The following is a 15,831-nucleotide window of genomic DNA, read 5'->3' as shown; positions in this document are numbered from 1 at the left end:
TCCCACGTGCCACAACTAGAAGGACCCACAACGAAGAACATACAACTATGTACTGGGGGGCTTTGGGGAGAAAAAGAAAAAAATCAAAAATAAAAAAAAAAAAAGTGAAACCTAGTCTGTTTTTTTTATTTGGTTATTCACTCAGCAAGTATTTCTTGAGTGCCTTTTTTGCATTGTGCCCAGCAGGAATATTGTCATCAGAGAGCTTCTCATGTGAGGAGACAGAGAAGTAAATGTGAATTATAGTGTTGTGGATGTGTAAGTTGGAGAATGGAATAGGCATCTTTCAAAATAGTAGTAAAATAAAAGTATATAAATAACATAATTATTTTCCCCTCTTGCAAGGAAACAGAATTTTTGGAATAAAGGGGCCTTTGAGGTCTTTAAATCAGTCTCTTCACTTTGCATTTGAGGAAACCAAGGCCCAGAAAGATGAACTGACTTATCTAAATTCAAGTAATTATTGATGTAATTGGAATAAAAACCCTAAATTAAAAATTTCTAGCTTTATTTGAGCTTATCTGAGACTGACTTGAAATATAGAGAGTGGAAACATATGCTTCTGATTTTTCTCTTTAAACCTTTTGTATGTCCCACCAGCTCTTTTAACAAGCTTCCTTCTCTCCTTTATTCTCCTTTGTTCTCTTTGCCTTCCTATTACATATCAGAGGGCTGTGGGGAACTGGAAAGAATACTGTGGTTATTCAAAGCCCTGAGTTAGAGTCCTGGTTTGCCCCGGGCTAACTGCTTCTTTGACCTTTTGGGGTAGTCCCTTACGTCCCTAATGTTCTGCCTCATGTGTAAAATGTGGGTTCTAATAACTGCTGTAGAGACTTTGAGTACCTAGTATATACTCTGTGCAATAAATGTTTGCTGACTGAGTGAATGAAAAATTTTACTGTGATGATTTCCATGTGTGTGTGTGTGTGTGTATGAATGAAAGCCATTTGTGTACATGGTAAATGGCTGATTATTCTTGTTTATTTATTTTGTCTTGCCAAGGGTAGAATTCATTGTAGACTTAAAACTAAAGCATGAGAGATTTTGTTAGCATTAAATGGTGTCTAATCATTGTGAAAGTAGAGGGGTGGCTTAAAGTTTGAACTGGTGTCCCGTTATCATGGTGGTTTAGGTTTTATCTTTCTTGAAGATGGGCGCTTTGTTAGATGACTTATGAACCTCTGGGCCTTCTTGCTTGAGAACTATATGGTCTTTACCTCTATCTTCTCTTTCTTCCCTTTTGTCATTTTTAAAAGATAGAAAAAACGGGGCCATTTCTTGGTCGGAAATCTACAAGGAATATACTCATTTCATTTTTTTTTTTTTTTTAAAGATTTTATTTTTTCTCTCCAAAGCCCCCTGGTACATAGTTGTATATTCTTTGCCGTGGGTCCTTCTAGCTGGGGCATGCGGGACGCTGCCTCAGCGTGACTCGATGAGCAGTGCCATGTCCGCGCCCAGGATTTGAACCAACGAAACACTGGGCCGCCTGCAGCGGAGCGCATGAACCCAACCACTCGGCCACGGGGCCAGCCCCACTCATTTCATTTTTTAACCGTGATGTAGACATACAAATATATTCAAAAAATAATTTTGATGAGTTTATTGTCTGATTTCAGATAATTTTGATTTATCACTTGAGACCTGCTTTCTAGTTATATTTGATTTTGTATTTTTTGGTGATATTTTAATGAATCTTTTAAATTGTATTAGCATACTTCTAAAGAATTACATTATTATTCGATGGTTACTTCTTGCTGCTTTGCAAAGATACATGAATTTGACATTCATGAATGTGGTAAATTAACTTTAAGCAAATAATGATGGCGAAGTCAGTGGAAAATATATCATCCTTTGTCAGTTCTTCTGATTAATAGGAGTAATGGTCATTGTTATTATGTACAGGGCTAAAAATAAAGGGAACCTTTATGTTAAATTTAGGAAGCTTTTCCAGAATAAGAAGCTGTGAGCATTAGCAAGTGCATCTTGGCAAAATTCCAACCAGTGCTTTCAGTTGGAAATGGTTCTCTTTGCTCTCAATACTGAATTATTAAGTGTTATAGCTTATTGAATTCCTTATTAGACAATAGTGAATTTCAGTGGTTTTGAAGCACTTTTGGGCATATGAAGTTTGAAAGGCCCTTTGTAATTCTTTCATCAAGTTTTACATCAATAAGGCATGAGATTTTATTTTTTAATTTTGTACCCTTGCTTAGCATTAGTGTCACTGAATTTTGAATTTTTTTGCCACAAATGATGGCAAGTGGTTCTATCTTATAAATAGTTAAAGCAAGATAATGTAGTTGCTGATAAAGTGAAATTGTAATACAGTTGTCATTATACTTCTACCTTTGTCTTAAGATTCCCTTGTTATGCTGCGACCGGACAGCCGTCACCAGTGGATGTTCAATAAGAACTGCTTCCCTCTCGTGGACGTAGTGATAGATCCTCACCTTGTGTGTCATCTTCGACCACATCAGAAGGAAGGAATCAGATTCCTTTATGAGTGTGTGATGGGATTCAGGTAGGAAAATAAATCATTGCTTAGTCTAATCTGAGTTTTGATTTAACCTGTAATATAATGATTTTCCAGGAAGAGCCTGATATAATGAGTCTCAGTGTGTACATCATGAATTTTAGTTGCTAGGAATGGTGAATGGTACTTAATGTGTGGGTTTATTCCAAAAGTGGTTCTTGAGGAAACAGATAAATGCAGTCAACTTTAGTGTGGTACGATAAGAGCACACTGCGGATATGATAAAGGGTTACGGGGGCAAAATGGCCTTTAATTCTGCTTATGAGGATTTTGGAAGAAGGTTTTCTTATCTCACTTCTACTTAAAAAAAAGTCCCCTTTCCCTTTTTTTAAAATTGAGTTTTCTTAAAGAATTGTCATCTCCTCTCAAAAAATTAGAAGACACACACACACACACACACACACACACACACACACACACACACACACACACACACACACACACACACACACCCCCCCCCCCAGGCAAAGGAGATAAAAAAGAGTCAAACGCCCTTGCTAACATCTTGGTCTATTTATTTCAGTTTCTTTTTTGCTTTGTTTTTAATGCATAGGCCCCTGCTTTTTAAATTGGTCATTTGCTAGGGAATAGGGAATGTAAATTCCCCCACACTTGAAGAACTCCTTGAGTGATGACCGGTTAAGGGAATACCATCTCCTAGAAACTTTCTAGACTCATCTCTCTCAAATCTGCTCTTTTTAGGCATCTTATCTCAGTTGGTCTAGGAATCATTTTTGATTTCTTCTCTCTCACCTACTCAATCTAATCAAATCTGAACTTTTAGTTATTTTGACCTCCTAAATATCATTTGATTCCTAATCTTTTCTGACACCTCACTGCAGCAGCTCTAGCAACTGATGTCATAAAATTATATTTTGTCTGGACTATTGCAATGGCTCCTAACTTGTGTATCTGCTTCTGATGCTCCTCAAATCCATTCTACTTATCAATAGCCAGCAGCTTGATTTTTATGAAAAACCATTTTGAACATGGCATTCCCTTGCTTAAAATCATTCAAACTCTCAGAACATGGAGCAGTGTTTCCTAATCTGTGATGTGCAGTCCACTGGTGGTGTGTGGGATCCTTTTAGGTGTACCTGGACAAGCCTTGTTTTTCACTTGTAATAGTAGCATATGTAGTTAATGAATAATTAGAAAAAAAATAGCACCTTAAACTTCTAGTTTCACAGATAAATTATGCTTAGACAGAGTTTTCTTTTCAAATGCATCTAAGTAAAATACATGACTATATCAAAGAGCTTAAAAAACTACAAAGTGGCATCAAAATGCTACTTAATAATATTCCTTATAATATTTAATTTTAAATTACATTAACCAAGTAAGTTTGTAGAATAAGATTTTTACTAAATTACGTGTATTAGATCAAGTATTTGGTGTTTAATTTTTCTTACAGTGCAGGGAGCTCTTTTGGTTAAAGACTTCATTTATTGCCAGAGAATCATAAATACAGCTTAATAGATCTTTCTGGTTAACATTACAATAGAGTCATGCGTCGCTTAATGACGGGGATACGTTCTGAGAAATTTGTTGTTAGGCAGTTGTTTCGCTGTGCTAACGTCCTAGGGTGCACTTACACAAACCTAAGTGGGATAACCTACTACACGCCTGGGCTAGATGGCAGAGCCCATTGCTCCTAGGCTAGAAACCTGCACAGCATGTTACTGTACTGAATACTGTAGGCAGGTTAACACAGTGGTAAGCATTTGTGAATCTAAAGGTAGAAAAGGTACAGTAAAAATATGGTATAAAACATAAAGAATGGTACATCTGTAGAGGGCATTTACCATGAATGGAGCTTGCAGATCTGGAAGTTGTTCTGGGTGAGTCAGTGAGTGGTGAGTGAATGTGAAGGCCCAGGGCCTCACTGTACACTGCTGTAGACTTTATAAACACTGTACGCTTAGGCTACACTAAATTTGTGAAAAAATATTATCTTTCTTCAATAATAAATTAATCTTAGCTTACTGTAACTTTTTTACTTTATAAACTTTTAAATTTTTTAAACTTTTGACTCTTTTGTAATAACGCAATGTAAAACACAAACAGCTATACAAAAATATTTTTTCTTTATATCCTTATTCTATAAACTTCCTTGTATATATTTTTATTGAGTTCATAATAGTTTACATCATTGTGAAATTTCAGTTGTACATTATTTCTTGTCTGTCACCACATAAGTGCTCCCCTTCACTGCTTGTACCACCCTCCAGCCCCCTTCCCATGGTAACCACTAAACTGTTTTCTTTGTCCATGTGTTTGTTTATATTCCATATATGAGTGAAATCATATGGTGTTTGTCTTTCTGTCTGGCATATTTCGCTTAGCATAATACCCTCCAGGTCCATCCATGTTGTTACAAATGGGATGATTTTGTCTTTTTTTATGGCTGAGTAATATTCCATTGTGTATATATATACACCACATCTTCTTTATCCAATCATCGGTCGATAGGCACTTGGATTGCTTCCATGTCTTGGCTATTGTGAATAGTGCTGCCATGAACATAGGGGTGCATATGTTAAACTTTCTTATATTTTTAACTCAATACTTTTATACAACTGGCAGTGCAGTAGGTTTGTTTACACCTGCATCACCACAAACATGTGAATAATATGTTGTGCTAGGACATCATGATGGCTTCGATAGGAGTTTTTTAGCTTCATTATAATCTTATGGAACCACCATCATATATGTGGTCTGTCGTTGACCAAAATGTCATTTTATGGTGCATGACTGTATATTTTAAACTGTTTTGATATCTAGTACTGAAACTGATAAAAATTGCTCAACTGTTAGTGCTGGGAGGCACAGTTTTAGTTAAATTATTCAAACATAGGTATAAAATTGGGATTCATTTCTAGTCTCTCTAAATATATACATATGATAGTAACAGATGATTGAGATTCAACTCTCTAATTCAGATTTAGTAATTTAGTTGACAATAAATATATAATGAATATCATTATCACAGATGCAAAAAAGAGATATGTTGTAATTCGGAGGAATGAAAAGCTAGAAAAAATATTTAGTGGGGAATAGAATTTGTCCTAATTACAAAATATCAGCTTCTGGTTCTTGACTAATAAGTGATGATATTAGGGGCATAAAACATTTTCCTGTTGTGATTAAAGGAAGTATAATTATTTCTAACAGAGTGAATGACAGATATGGAGCTATTCTTGCTGATGAAATGGGTTTAGGGAAAACAATACAATGTATTTCGCTCATCTGGACTCTCCAGTGTCAGGGACCCTATGGAGGCAAGCCAGTAATAAAGAAGACACTAATTGTCACTCCTGGAAGCTTGGTGAATAATTGGAGGAAAGAATTTCAAAAATGGCTAGGAAGTGAAAGGATCAAGATATTTGCTGTTGGTCAGGTAAGAGACTTTGTCATTTTCTAAATGAGCCTTGGTCATATTCTAAATCCCTAGCTTTTCAAATCAATACTGCTCTTTTTACTCTCTATATAGCAGGTTTTTATGTGTATATAAGTCTCCAACTCCTTTGCAGAAAAATGGAATCTTGGCTTACAATTTGGTTGTGAGTTAACATATTCTAATACTTGATTAATGGTTGTCAGAAATATGCTGCTTAAATTTGATTTCACACAGTTTCTGCACATGATTTGTTAAATATTATCTCTCTCTTTTTTTTAGGACCACAAAATAGAAGAATTCACCAAATCTCCATTTTATTCTGTTCTTATCATCAGTTACGAAATGTTACTTCGTTCCCTGGATCAAGTTAAGAATATAAAGTTTGATCTTCTAATCTGTGATGAAGGGCATCGTTTGAAGAACAGTGCCGTTAAGACAACTGCAGCCCTCATTAGCCTCTCTTGTGAGAAAAGAATAATTCTAACTGGTCAGTATTTACTTTTGAGAAGATATGATGGAATTTCTGCCTAGTAAACATAAGACTTGTAATATGATGCTTGGCATCCAAAGCATTGGTGGTGTTGGATGGAATTCATACTAATAAACCTCTATTAATAATTGAGTCTTGGTAGGATTCTGAATTATCAAGTCCCTATGTAATGTTCTGCAATCCAGATTTTGGATTTTTTGAGGAGTAATCACAACGGTGTCACGGTAAAGAATGTGGGAGATGGGGCTGAACTGCCCATGCTTGGTTCCCAAGTCTGACATTTATAGCTGTGCAACTTTGGGGAACTTAGTTAACTTCTCTGTACCTCAATTTCCTTATCTGTGAAATAGGGATAATAATACCATCTACTTTATAAAGTTGTTGTGAGGGTCAAATGAGTTAATCCATGTAAAGTTCTTGGAAGACTACCTGACACATGGTAGGTGTTTAATATAAATATCTGTTATTTTTCTCTGTGTGCTGCATGCACATAGTTTGTTGCTGGCCAAAGCTTCTGGGCCAGACTATCTGGAAAGGTGGGATGGACCATGTGTAAATATAAGAATCCTTTTCTACCTACTTCTTTTTAGCTTAAGACCTAGACTAGAGTCATGCCTGAGTAGCTCAGTGTAGCTTTTTTCCCACACCTCACTTTGCTCTTGTGTGGCCCTTCCAATTTGCCATTCTGGCAGCAGCAGAAAGAAGAGAGTTGTATTCATCACTAGTATTTGTGACCCCCTCCATTTTCTACTTAAGGCTTCATTTCCCCACTGTCTTTAATCCTTTTGGAAGGAAAGGGCAGGGCATGATTTATTTTTATTATATGATGATCTTTTGTGTCATTTTGTCCTTCATTGTCCTTTATGCATGTCAGAGCTCTTCTCTGAAGTTAAACTGAGGAGAGAGCAGAGGTGTGACCCGCAGCTTGCTCCTCCATTCCACATCTTTAGGGTAGAAAAGTGCCTTAGAGTGACAGAGAAAACTCCCCCTCTTCTGTTCTCGTTGAGTTGGGGTGGGGAGGGTACCTATCTTGAAGTAATTCGTGGTCATTTGATTTCCAGTTTGTGTGGGATTGTATTAACCATTACTAAATGTAATTTTTAAAACTATATGTGCTTTTTAAATATGATTTTGAGAAGTTTTAAATGACCTTTACATTCTTCACATTTAGTCACTTAAAGATAATAAAGATAAAAAGAGCAGGGGTCAATCTCATAGTTATTTATATCCCCAAGATTTAGTTGACGCCCAACAAATGTTTGTCAGTAACACTAGTGATATAGAAACCAGAGAATAGAAACAATGGCTTTGAATATTTATAAAAGGTTACTTTTAAAGAAAAAAATGAGTTGGGAAATGGAAAATTTAATCTAGGTGATTTTTATGTCTTCGGCTGTTTGAGAAACTAAGTGGATTCCTTGATTCCCAAAGCTGTGGTTCAAACTTCCTTACTAGCCATTGATTTTGAGGTCTTGGGGCCAGAAAAGCAATGGAAAAAAAAGATTTAGCTGAATTTATTTTCACCGTGTTGGAAGAGAAAAGCAGAGGCTGTTTCTTTTTATTGCTCAGTGTGGGGTCAATACTGCTTATCGAAAGAGTGGTAACAGCTGTGGCGTTAAAAAGGTTGCTATTCGACCTGTTGATGTAATGGTCAAGTTTGCATGTTCCGCTTAGGTGGCCCGGGGTTTACGGGTTTGCATCCCGGGTGTGGACGTACACACCACTCGTCAGGCCACTCTGTGGCAGTGTCCCACATACAAAGTAGAGGAAGATTGGCACAGATGTTAGCTCAGGGCCAATCTTCCTCAAATCCTCCCCCAACAAAAGAAAACATCAACAACAAAAGATTGGCATTAGAAAGGGAAGAAAAAGAAATGAAGACTGAGAAATGTTACTGAAAAGTACTGAAGGTAGAATGAAAATAGAGCATATGCTCTCTTATTCAAAAATCAGATAATTTTCTGTAGCAAAAATGGATAATTTTACTAATATTCTCAATTATAAACAAATACTAATTCAACTAGCATTCTAAATTTAATATTTGTAGTAGAAAATGATTCTGGGACTTTATTCAAAAGAAATGTTCTGATGGTGACTATTGAGATAGTTTCATTAGAATTGGCATTGCCCCCTTCTGTCTTACTTTGCCTTCTTTAGCTTGTTTCTGCTTTCCTGTCCTTGTCACAGCTGCCCTCTGAGCATGAATTTAGGTACGAACTAACACTAGCTAACCTCTTAGAATTAGAAATACTTGTAGTTGGTTTTTATCTCCTTAGAATTGCCTGAATGAATTCTTCTTATTATAATGAAAGGATATTTTACTCCCACAGTGATTTGTTTCGATGTTTCTACATGAGTATGTACAGTGCTATGTACCTAATAGGTGCTCAGAAACTACCTGAGAATCAAATGAAAGTAGTTGTGATTTGGTTTCTTGGTATTATCTAGCCCAGTGCTGTGGAGAATATTTAATTACTATTTACTGGAAAATGGTTAGGATTCAGTCTGACTAGTAGAGTTGTATTAGGCTTCTAGAGCTGCCATAACAAAATGCTGCAGACTGGGTGATAAATTTCTTAAACAACAGAAATTTATTTTCTTACAGTTCTGGAGGCTGGAAATCCAATATCAAGGTGTCACCAGATTTGATTTTTCCTGACCCCCCACTCCTTGGCTTGTAGGTGGCCTTCCTCGGGCTGTGCCCTCTCATGGCCTGTCCTCTGTACGTGTGCATCCCTGGTATCTTTCTCTTTCTCGAAAGGACACCAGTCATATTGGATTTGGGTCCCACCCTTGTGACCTCCTTTAATGTTAATTACCTCCTTAAAGCTCTCCCTCCAAATACAGTCACACTGAGAGTTAGGGCTTCAACATAGGAATTTTTTTAAAAATTGAGGTTATGATAGTTTACAACCTTGTGAAATTTCAGTTGTACATTATTATTTGTCAGTCATATTATAGGTGCACCACTTCACCCTTTGTGCCCACCCCCCACACCCCTTTCTCCTAGTAACCACTAATCTCTTCTCTTTGTCTACATGTTTGTTTATCTTCCAAATGTGAGTGGAGTCATACAGAGATTGTCTTTCTCTATCTGGCTTATTTCGCTTAACATAACCCTCAGGGTCCGTCCATGTTGTGAATGGGACAATTTTATCCTTTTTTATGGCTGAGTAATATTCCATTGTCTATATATACCATATCTTCTTTATCCAGTCATCAGTTGATGGGCACTTAGGTTGCTTCCATGTCTTGGCTATTGTGAATAATGCTGCAATGAACATAGAGGTGCATGGGTCTCTTTGAATTGCTGATTTCAGGTTCTTTGGAAAGATACCCAGTAGTGGGATGGCTGGGTCATATGGTATTTCTATTTTTAATTTTTTGAGAAATCTCCATAGTGTTTTCCATAGTGGCTGCACTAGTTTGCATTCCCACCAGCAGTGTATGAGGGTTCCTTTTTCTCCACAACCTCTCCAACATTTGTTACTTTTTGTCTGGGTTATTTTAACTATTCTAACAGGTGTAAGATGATATCTTAGTGTAGTTTTGATTTGCATTTCCCTGATGATCAGTGATGATGAGCATCTTTTTGCGTGCCTATTGGCCATCCATATATCTTCTTTGGAGAAATGTCTGTTTGTATCCCCTGCCCATTGTTTGATCGGGTTTATTTTTTGTTGTTAAGTTGTGTGAGTTCTTTATATATTATGGAAATTAACCCTTTGTTGGATATATGATTTGCAAATATTTTTTCCCAATTGGTGAGTTGTGTTTTTGTTTCAATCCTGTTTTCCCTTGCCTTGTAGAAGCTCTTTAGTCTGATGACGTCCCATTTGTTTATTCTTTCTATTGTTTCCCTTTTCTGAGAAGACATGGTGTCCGAAAAGATCCTTTTAAGACCGATGTCAAAGAGTGTACTGCCTATATTTTCTTCTAGAAGTCTTATGGTTTTAAGTGTTACCTTTAAGTCTTTGATCCATTTTGAGTTTATTTTTGTGAAAGGTGTAAAAGAATGATCTATTTTCATTCTTTTACATGTGGCTGTCTAGTTTTCCCAAGACCATTTGTTGAAGAGACTTTCTTTTCTCTATTGTATGTTCTCAGCTCCCTTGTCAAAGATTAGCTGTCCATAGATGTGAGGTTTTATTTCTGGGCTTTCAATTCTATTCCATTGATCTGTGTGCCTGTTTTTGTACCAGTACCATGCTCTTTTGATTACTATAACTTTGTAGTATATTTGAAGTCAGGGATTGTGATGCCTCCAGCTTTGTTCTGTTTTCTCAGGATTGCTTTAGCAATTCGGGGTCTTTGGTTGCCCCATATGAATTTTAGGATTCTTTGTTCTATTTCTGTGAAGAATGTCATTGGGATTCTGATTGAAATTGCAGTGAATCTGTAGATTGCTTTAGGTAATATGGACATTTTAACTATGTTTATTCTTCTAATCCATGTGCATGGAATGTCTTTCCATCTCTTTATGTCATCATCAATTTCTTTCAGGAAAGTCTTATAGTTTTCATTGTATACATCTTTCACTTCCTTGGTTAAATTTATTCCAAGATATTTTATTCTTTTTAATGCGATTGTGAATGGGATTCTGTTCTTGAGTTCTCTTTCTGTTAGATTTTTATTAGAGTATAGAAATGCTACTGACTGGGGCCGGCCATGTGGCTGAGTGGTTAAGTTCGTGTGGTCTGCTTCAGCAGCCCAGGGTTTCGCAGGTTCAGATCCTGGGTGTGGACATGGCATCATTCATCAGGCCATGCTGAGGCGGCATCCCACATGCCACAACTAGAAGGCTCCACAACTGAAAATATACAACTATGTACTGGGGGGCTTTGGGGAGAAAAACGAAAAAGAAAATCTTTAAAAAAAAAAAAAAAGAAATGCTACTGATTTATGTAAGTTGATTTTGTACCCTGCAACTTTGCTGTAATTGTTGATTACTTCTAGTAGCTTTCTGATAGATTTCTTAGGGTTTTCTATATATATAAGATCATGTCATTTGCAAACAGTGAGAGTTTCACTTCTTCATTGCCTCTTTGGACTCCTTTTATTTCTTTTTCTTGCCTAATTGCTCTGGCCCAAACCTCCAGTACTATGTTGAATAAGAGTGGTGAGAGTGGGCACGCTTGCCTTATTCCTGTTCTCAGAGGGATGGCTTTCAGTTTTTCCCCAGTGAGTATGATGTTGGCTGTGGGTTTGTCATATATGGCCTTTATTATGTTGAGGTGCTTTCCTTCTATGCCCATTGTGTTGAGAGTTTTTATCATAAATGAATGTTGGATATTGTTGAATGCTTTCTCAGCATATATTGAGATGATCATGTGGTTTTTGTTCCTCATTTTGTTAATGTGGTGTATCACGTTGATTGACTTACGGATGTTGAACCATCCCTATGTCCCTGGTATAAATCCCACTTGATCATGGTGTATGATCATTTTAATGTATTGCTGTATTCAGTTTGCCAAAATTTTGTTCAGGATTTTGCATCTATGTTCATCAGCGATATTGGCCTTTAGTTTTCCTTCTTTGTGTTGTCCTTGTCTGGTTTTGGGATCAGGGTGATGTTGGCCTCATAGAATGTGTTAGGAAGTGCTCCATCTTCCTCAATTTTCTGGAATAGTTTGAGAAGGATAGGTACTACGTCTTCTTTGAATGTTTGGTAGAATTCTCCAGAGAAGCCATCTGCTCCTGAACTTTTATTTTTGGGGAAGTTTTTAATAACTGTTTCAATCTCTTTACTTGTGATTGGTCTATTCAGATTCTCTATTTCTTCTTCATTCAATTTTGGGAGGTTGTAAGAGTCTAAGAATTTATCCATTTCTTCTAGGTTGTCCAATTTGTTGGCAGATAGTTTTTCATAGTATTCTTTTGTAATCTTTTGTATTTCTATGGTATCTGTTGTGATTTCTCCTCTTTCATTTCTAATTTTATTTATTTGAGTCTTCTCTCTTTTTTTCTTAGTGAGCCTGTCTAAGGGTTTGTCAATTTTGTTTATTTTCTCAAAGAACCAACTCTTTGTTTCATTGATCCTTTCTACTGTCTTTTTTGTTTCAATTTCATTTATTTCTGCTCTTTTATTATTTCCCTTCCCTCCTTCTACTGACTTTGGGCTTTGTTTGTTCTTCTTTTTCTAATTCTGTTAGGTGTAGTTTGAGATTGCTGATTTGAGATTTTTCTTGTTTATTGAGGTGAGCCTGTATTGTGGTGAATTTCCCTCTTAGGACTGCTTTTGCTGCATGCCAAATGAGTTGGTATGGCATGTTTTCATTTTCATTTGTCTCCAGATGATATTTGATTTCTCCTTTAATTTCTTCAATGATCCATTGGTCATCCAGTAGCATGTTGTTTGATCTCCAAATCTTTGCCCCTTCCCAGCTTTATTCTTGTAATTGATTTCTAGTTTCATAGCATTATGGTTGGAAAAGATGCTTGATATTATTTCAATCCTCTTGAATTTGTTGAGGCTTGCTTTGTTTCCCAACATATGGTCTATCCTTGAGAATGTTCATGCACACTTGAGAACAGTGTGTAACCTGCTGTTTTTGGATGGAGTGTTCTATATGTATCTATTAAGTCCATCTGGTCTAGTTTTTCATTTAATTCTACAATTTCTTTGTTGACTTTCTGTCTGGATGATCTATCCATTGATGTAAGTGGGGTGTTGAGGTCCCCTACTGTTATCCTGCTGCTGTTGATATCTCCTTTTAGTTTTGTTAGTTAGTTGTTTTACCTACTTTGGTGCTCCTGTGTTGGGTGCATATATATTTATAAGTATTATGTCTTCTTGGTAGAGTGTCCCTTTTATCATTATAAACTGCTCCTCTTTGTCTCTCTTTATCTGTTTTGCCTTGAAGTCTACTTTGTCTGATATAAGTATGGCAACACCTGCTTTCTTATGTTAACTATTAGCTTGGAGTATCATCTTCCATCCCTTTACTCTGAGTCTGTGTTTGTCTTTGGTGCTGAGCTGTGTTTCCTGGAGGCAGAATATTGTTGGGTCTTGTTCTTTAATCCATCCTGCCACTGTGTCTTTTGATTGGAGAATTCTGTCCATTTACATTTAGAGTGATTATTGAAATATGGGGGTCTAATGCTGCCATTTTATTGCCGTTTTCTGGTTCTCCTGCATTTCCCTTGTTTCTCATCTTATGAGTTTCGGACTACCAATTCAGTTAGGTGGTTTTCTATGTTGGTTTCCTTCTTATTTGTAATTTGTGTCTCTGTTCTAATTGTTTGTTTAGTGGTTAAACCACAACATAGGAATTTTGGGGAGACACAATTCAGTACATAACAAGAGGCAAATGATTCATGTAAGATGTTAGATGTCCTTTCATTATAAAAAAGAGATCTCTGAGATTTGAAACAAGATTCTTATTAAAGATTGAAGGTTAAAAATACACCTTACACACACACACACACACACGCATTGCTATATTATAGCATGCCTAGAAACCAAAGAACAGAAATCGTCCTCCAATCTCACTTTTTTTGTGTGTGTTTGAGTAAGATTGGCCCTGAGTTAACATATGTTGTCAATCTTCTTCTTTTTGCTTGGGGAATATTGTCGCTGAGCTAATATCAGTGCCAATCTTCCTCCACTTTATGTGAGATGCCGCCATAGCGTTGCTTGACAAGCGGTGCTAGGTCTGCACCCGGGATCCAAACTCGTGAACCCTGGGCCACTGAAGCAGAGTATGTGAACCCAGCCACTATGCCACTGGGCCAGCCCTAATCTCACTTTCTTAATTGTTAGCATTTCGACATGTTTTATTATTCATACACACACAGAACATACTTGCATATTTCTTTATTCTTTATATATACATACAAAATACATCTTTATTCATATACACATGTATGCACATCAAAATACACATTAAGTGTATATTAAATAAACATTTCCCTATGATACTGTATAACCTTGAAAACTAATGTGATGACGAATATCTACAAGCATAATCTTTTTCTAAATAGGTTCCTGGAAGTGGAATTATAGCATCTAAAGGAAAAATATATGTATGAATATGTATAAAGAGCTCTTAGAACTTTTCATGGAGGTAATAGAGGAGCACATAGGTGTAGGTTATTGGTGGAATTCCAGTACTTGGGTTGTGTGGTAGATTTATAAAAGAGTAAACAATAAAGCAAAGAAAAAGCTTTTTTTCCTGGGATCAAGGTAGAGAAAGAGAAAGAGTTCTTTCAATTTCCCTAGAAATTTCTCCTCCATAGCCCTGAAAATAGTTTTAATAAACACACCAACTTGGCTTGAAAATCTTTAGTGTTTCCTTTTTTCTTGTCACAGGACATTGCTGCCCAACTTTTATTAACATTAAATTATTTAGCTTTTTTTACAGGTTCTACCTAGTCTAGAATTAGAAAAGAGTGCTAGAAGCAGTGAACTGGGCACTAAACTAGCTCCAGACAACATTTATGACAGCTTCTCATAATGATACTGTGCTGGTGTATTGGCTCTCTCTTCCAGCCACATGCCCCTTCTTGTCTTTTTCTTTTCCTTCTTTACTCTTTTTCCTTCTTATTTTCTGCCCTAAATCCCTTTTCTTATCTCCTTCTTGTGTTCTGTCTATCTTCTTTTTCCAGTTTTGTTTTTGCTTCTTTCCTTTGTGTATCAGTTCAGGTGATTTCAGGTTCAAGTAAGAGATATCTGAATCGAATGTGCTTATTCTGCCACATTGTCTAGAGCTAGGGCAGGCTCCATGGGTGGTGATACAGCAGCTCAACAATGTCATCATGGTTTCTGGTTCTGTTTGTCCTCTGCTGTGCCATGTTTGGTGTTGACTTCATTCTCAGGCTGGTAGCAGGTGACCACAGCAGTTCCAGACATCACATCTAGATGTGGTGATATTCACAGGAGAATGGACTAGCTCTTTCTGTTTCTCCACCTTTAAGAGTGAGGAAACTTTCCCAGAAACCCCTCCCTGACTTCCTCTTATGTCTCACTGCACAGAATGGGTCACATGCTGTTGGTGGGAACTCTTGGTGCCCTTCCTAGCTCCCTTTTCCTGGGCTGTTGCACCTATCCCTTAGCTGCTGGGACTATTGAGTAAACAACTCATAACTCTTGCCTTTTCTGGAGGATTATCCTTGGTTGAGTGAGAGCTTCTTCTCTCCCCTGCAGCTTGGTCAATGATTGACTCATATATAAGGCTAAGTAAAAAAAATGCCAACCCCCTTGCCTCAGGGTAATTTTAGGACCAACTTTATGGTGCTATTTACGCTCTAAGGCTCCTTGTAATTTAGCTCAAGCTAAATTATAGCTGAGGCCATCTTTGTTAGTTTCTTCCTTTGCATTTTCTGATTCCATTATCTCCTTTCTCCTGAGAGTACTCCCTCTATAAATCATGGGCAGCCTAATCCTTATCTCAGGCTCTGCTTCTG

At 36.9% G+C, this 15,831-nt stretch overlaps 1 protein-coding gene across 5 annotated transcripts in view; it reads left to right on the top strand.

Annotated features, from left to right (window-relative positions):
• Window positions 1-15,831, top strand: part of RAD54B (RAD54 homolog B) — a 127,303-nt gene that overhangs the window by 62,245 nt on the left and 49,227 nt on the right. For all 5 annotated transcript variants that reach the window (XM_070630667.1, XM_070630668.1, XM_070630664.1 and 2 more), the window contains 3 exons: window positions 2,362-2,524; window positions 5,711-5,936; window positions 6,216-6,423. In XM_070630667.1, coding sequence (XP_070486768.1) covers window positions 2,362-2,524; window positions 5,711-5,936; window positions 6,216-6,423 — 597 coding nt within the window. The remainder of the gene's footprint in view (window positions 1-2,361; window positions 2,525-5,710; window positions 5,937-6,215; window positions 6,424-15,831) is intronic.

The sequence above is a fragment of the Equus przewalskii genome, chromosome 8 (assembly GCF_037783145.1).
Source record: "Equus przewalskii isolate Varuska chromosome 8, EquPr2, whole genome shotgun sequence".
NCBI lineage: Eukaryota > Metazoa > Chordata > Mammalia > Perissodactyla > Equidae > Equus > Equus przewalskii.
The sequence above is the reverse complement of the archived record's forward strand: the minus strand, read 5'-3'. Positions and strand labels throughout refer to the sequence as shown.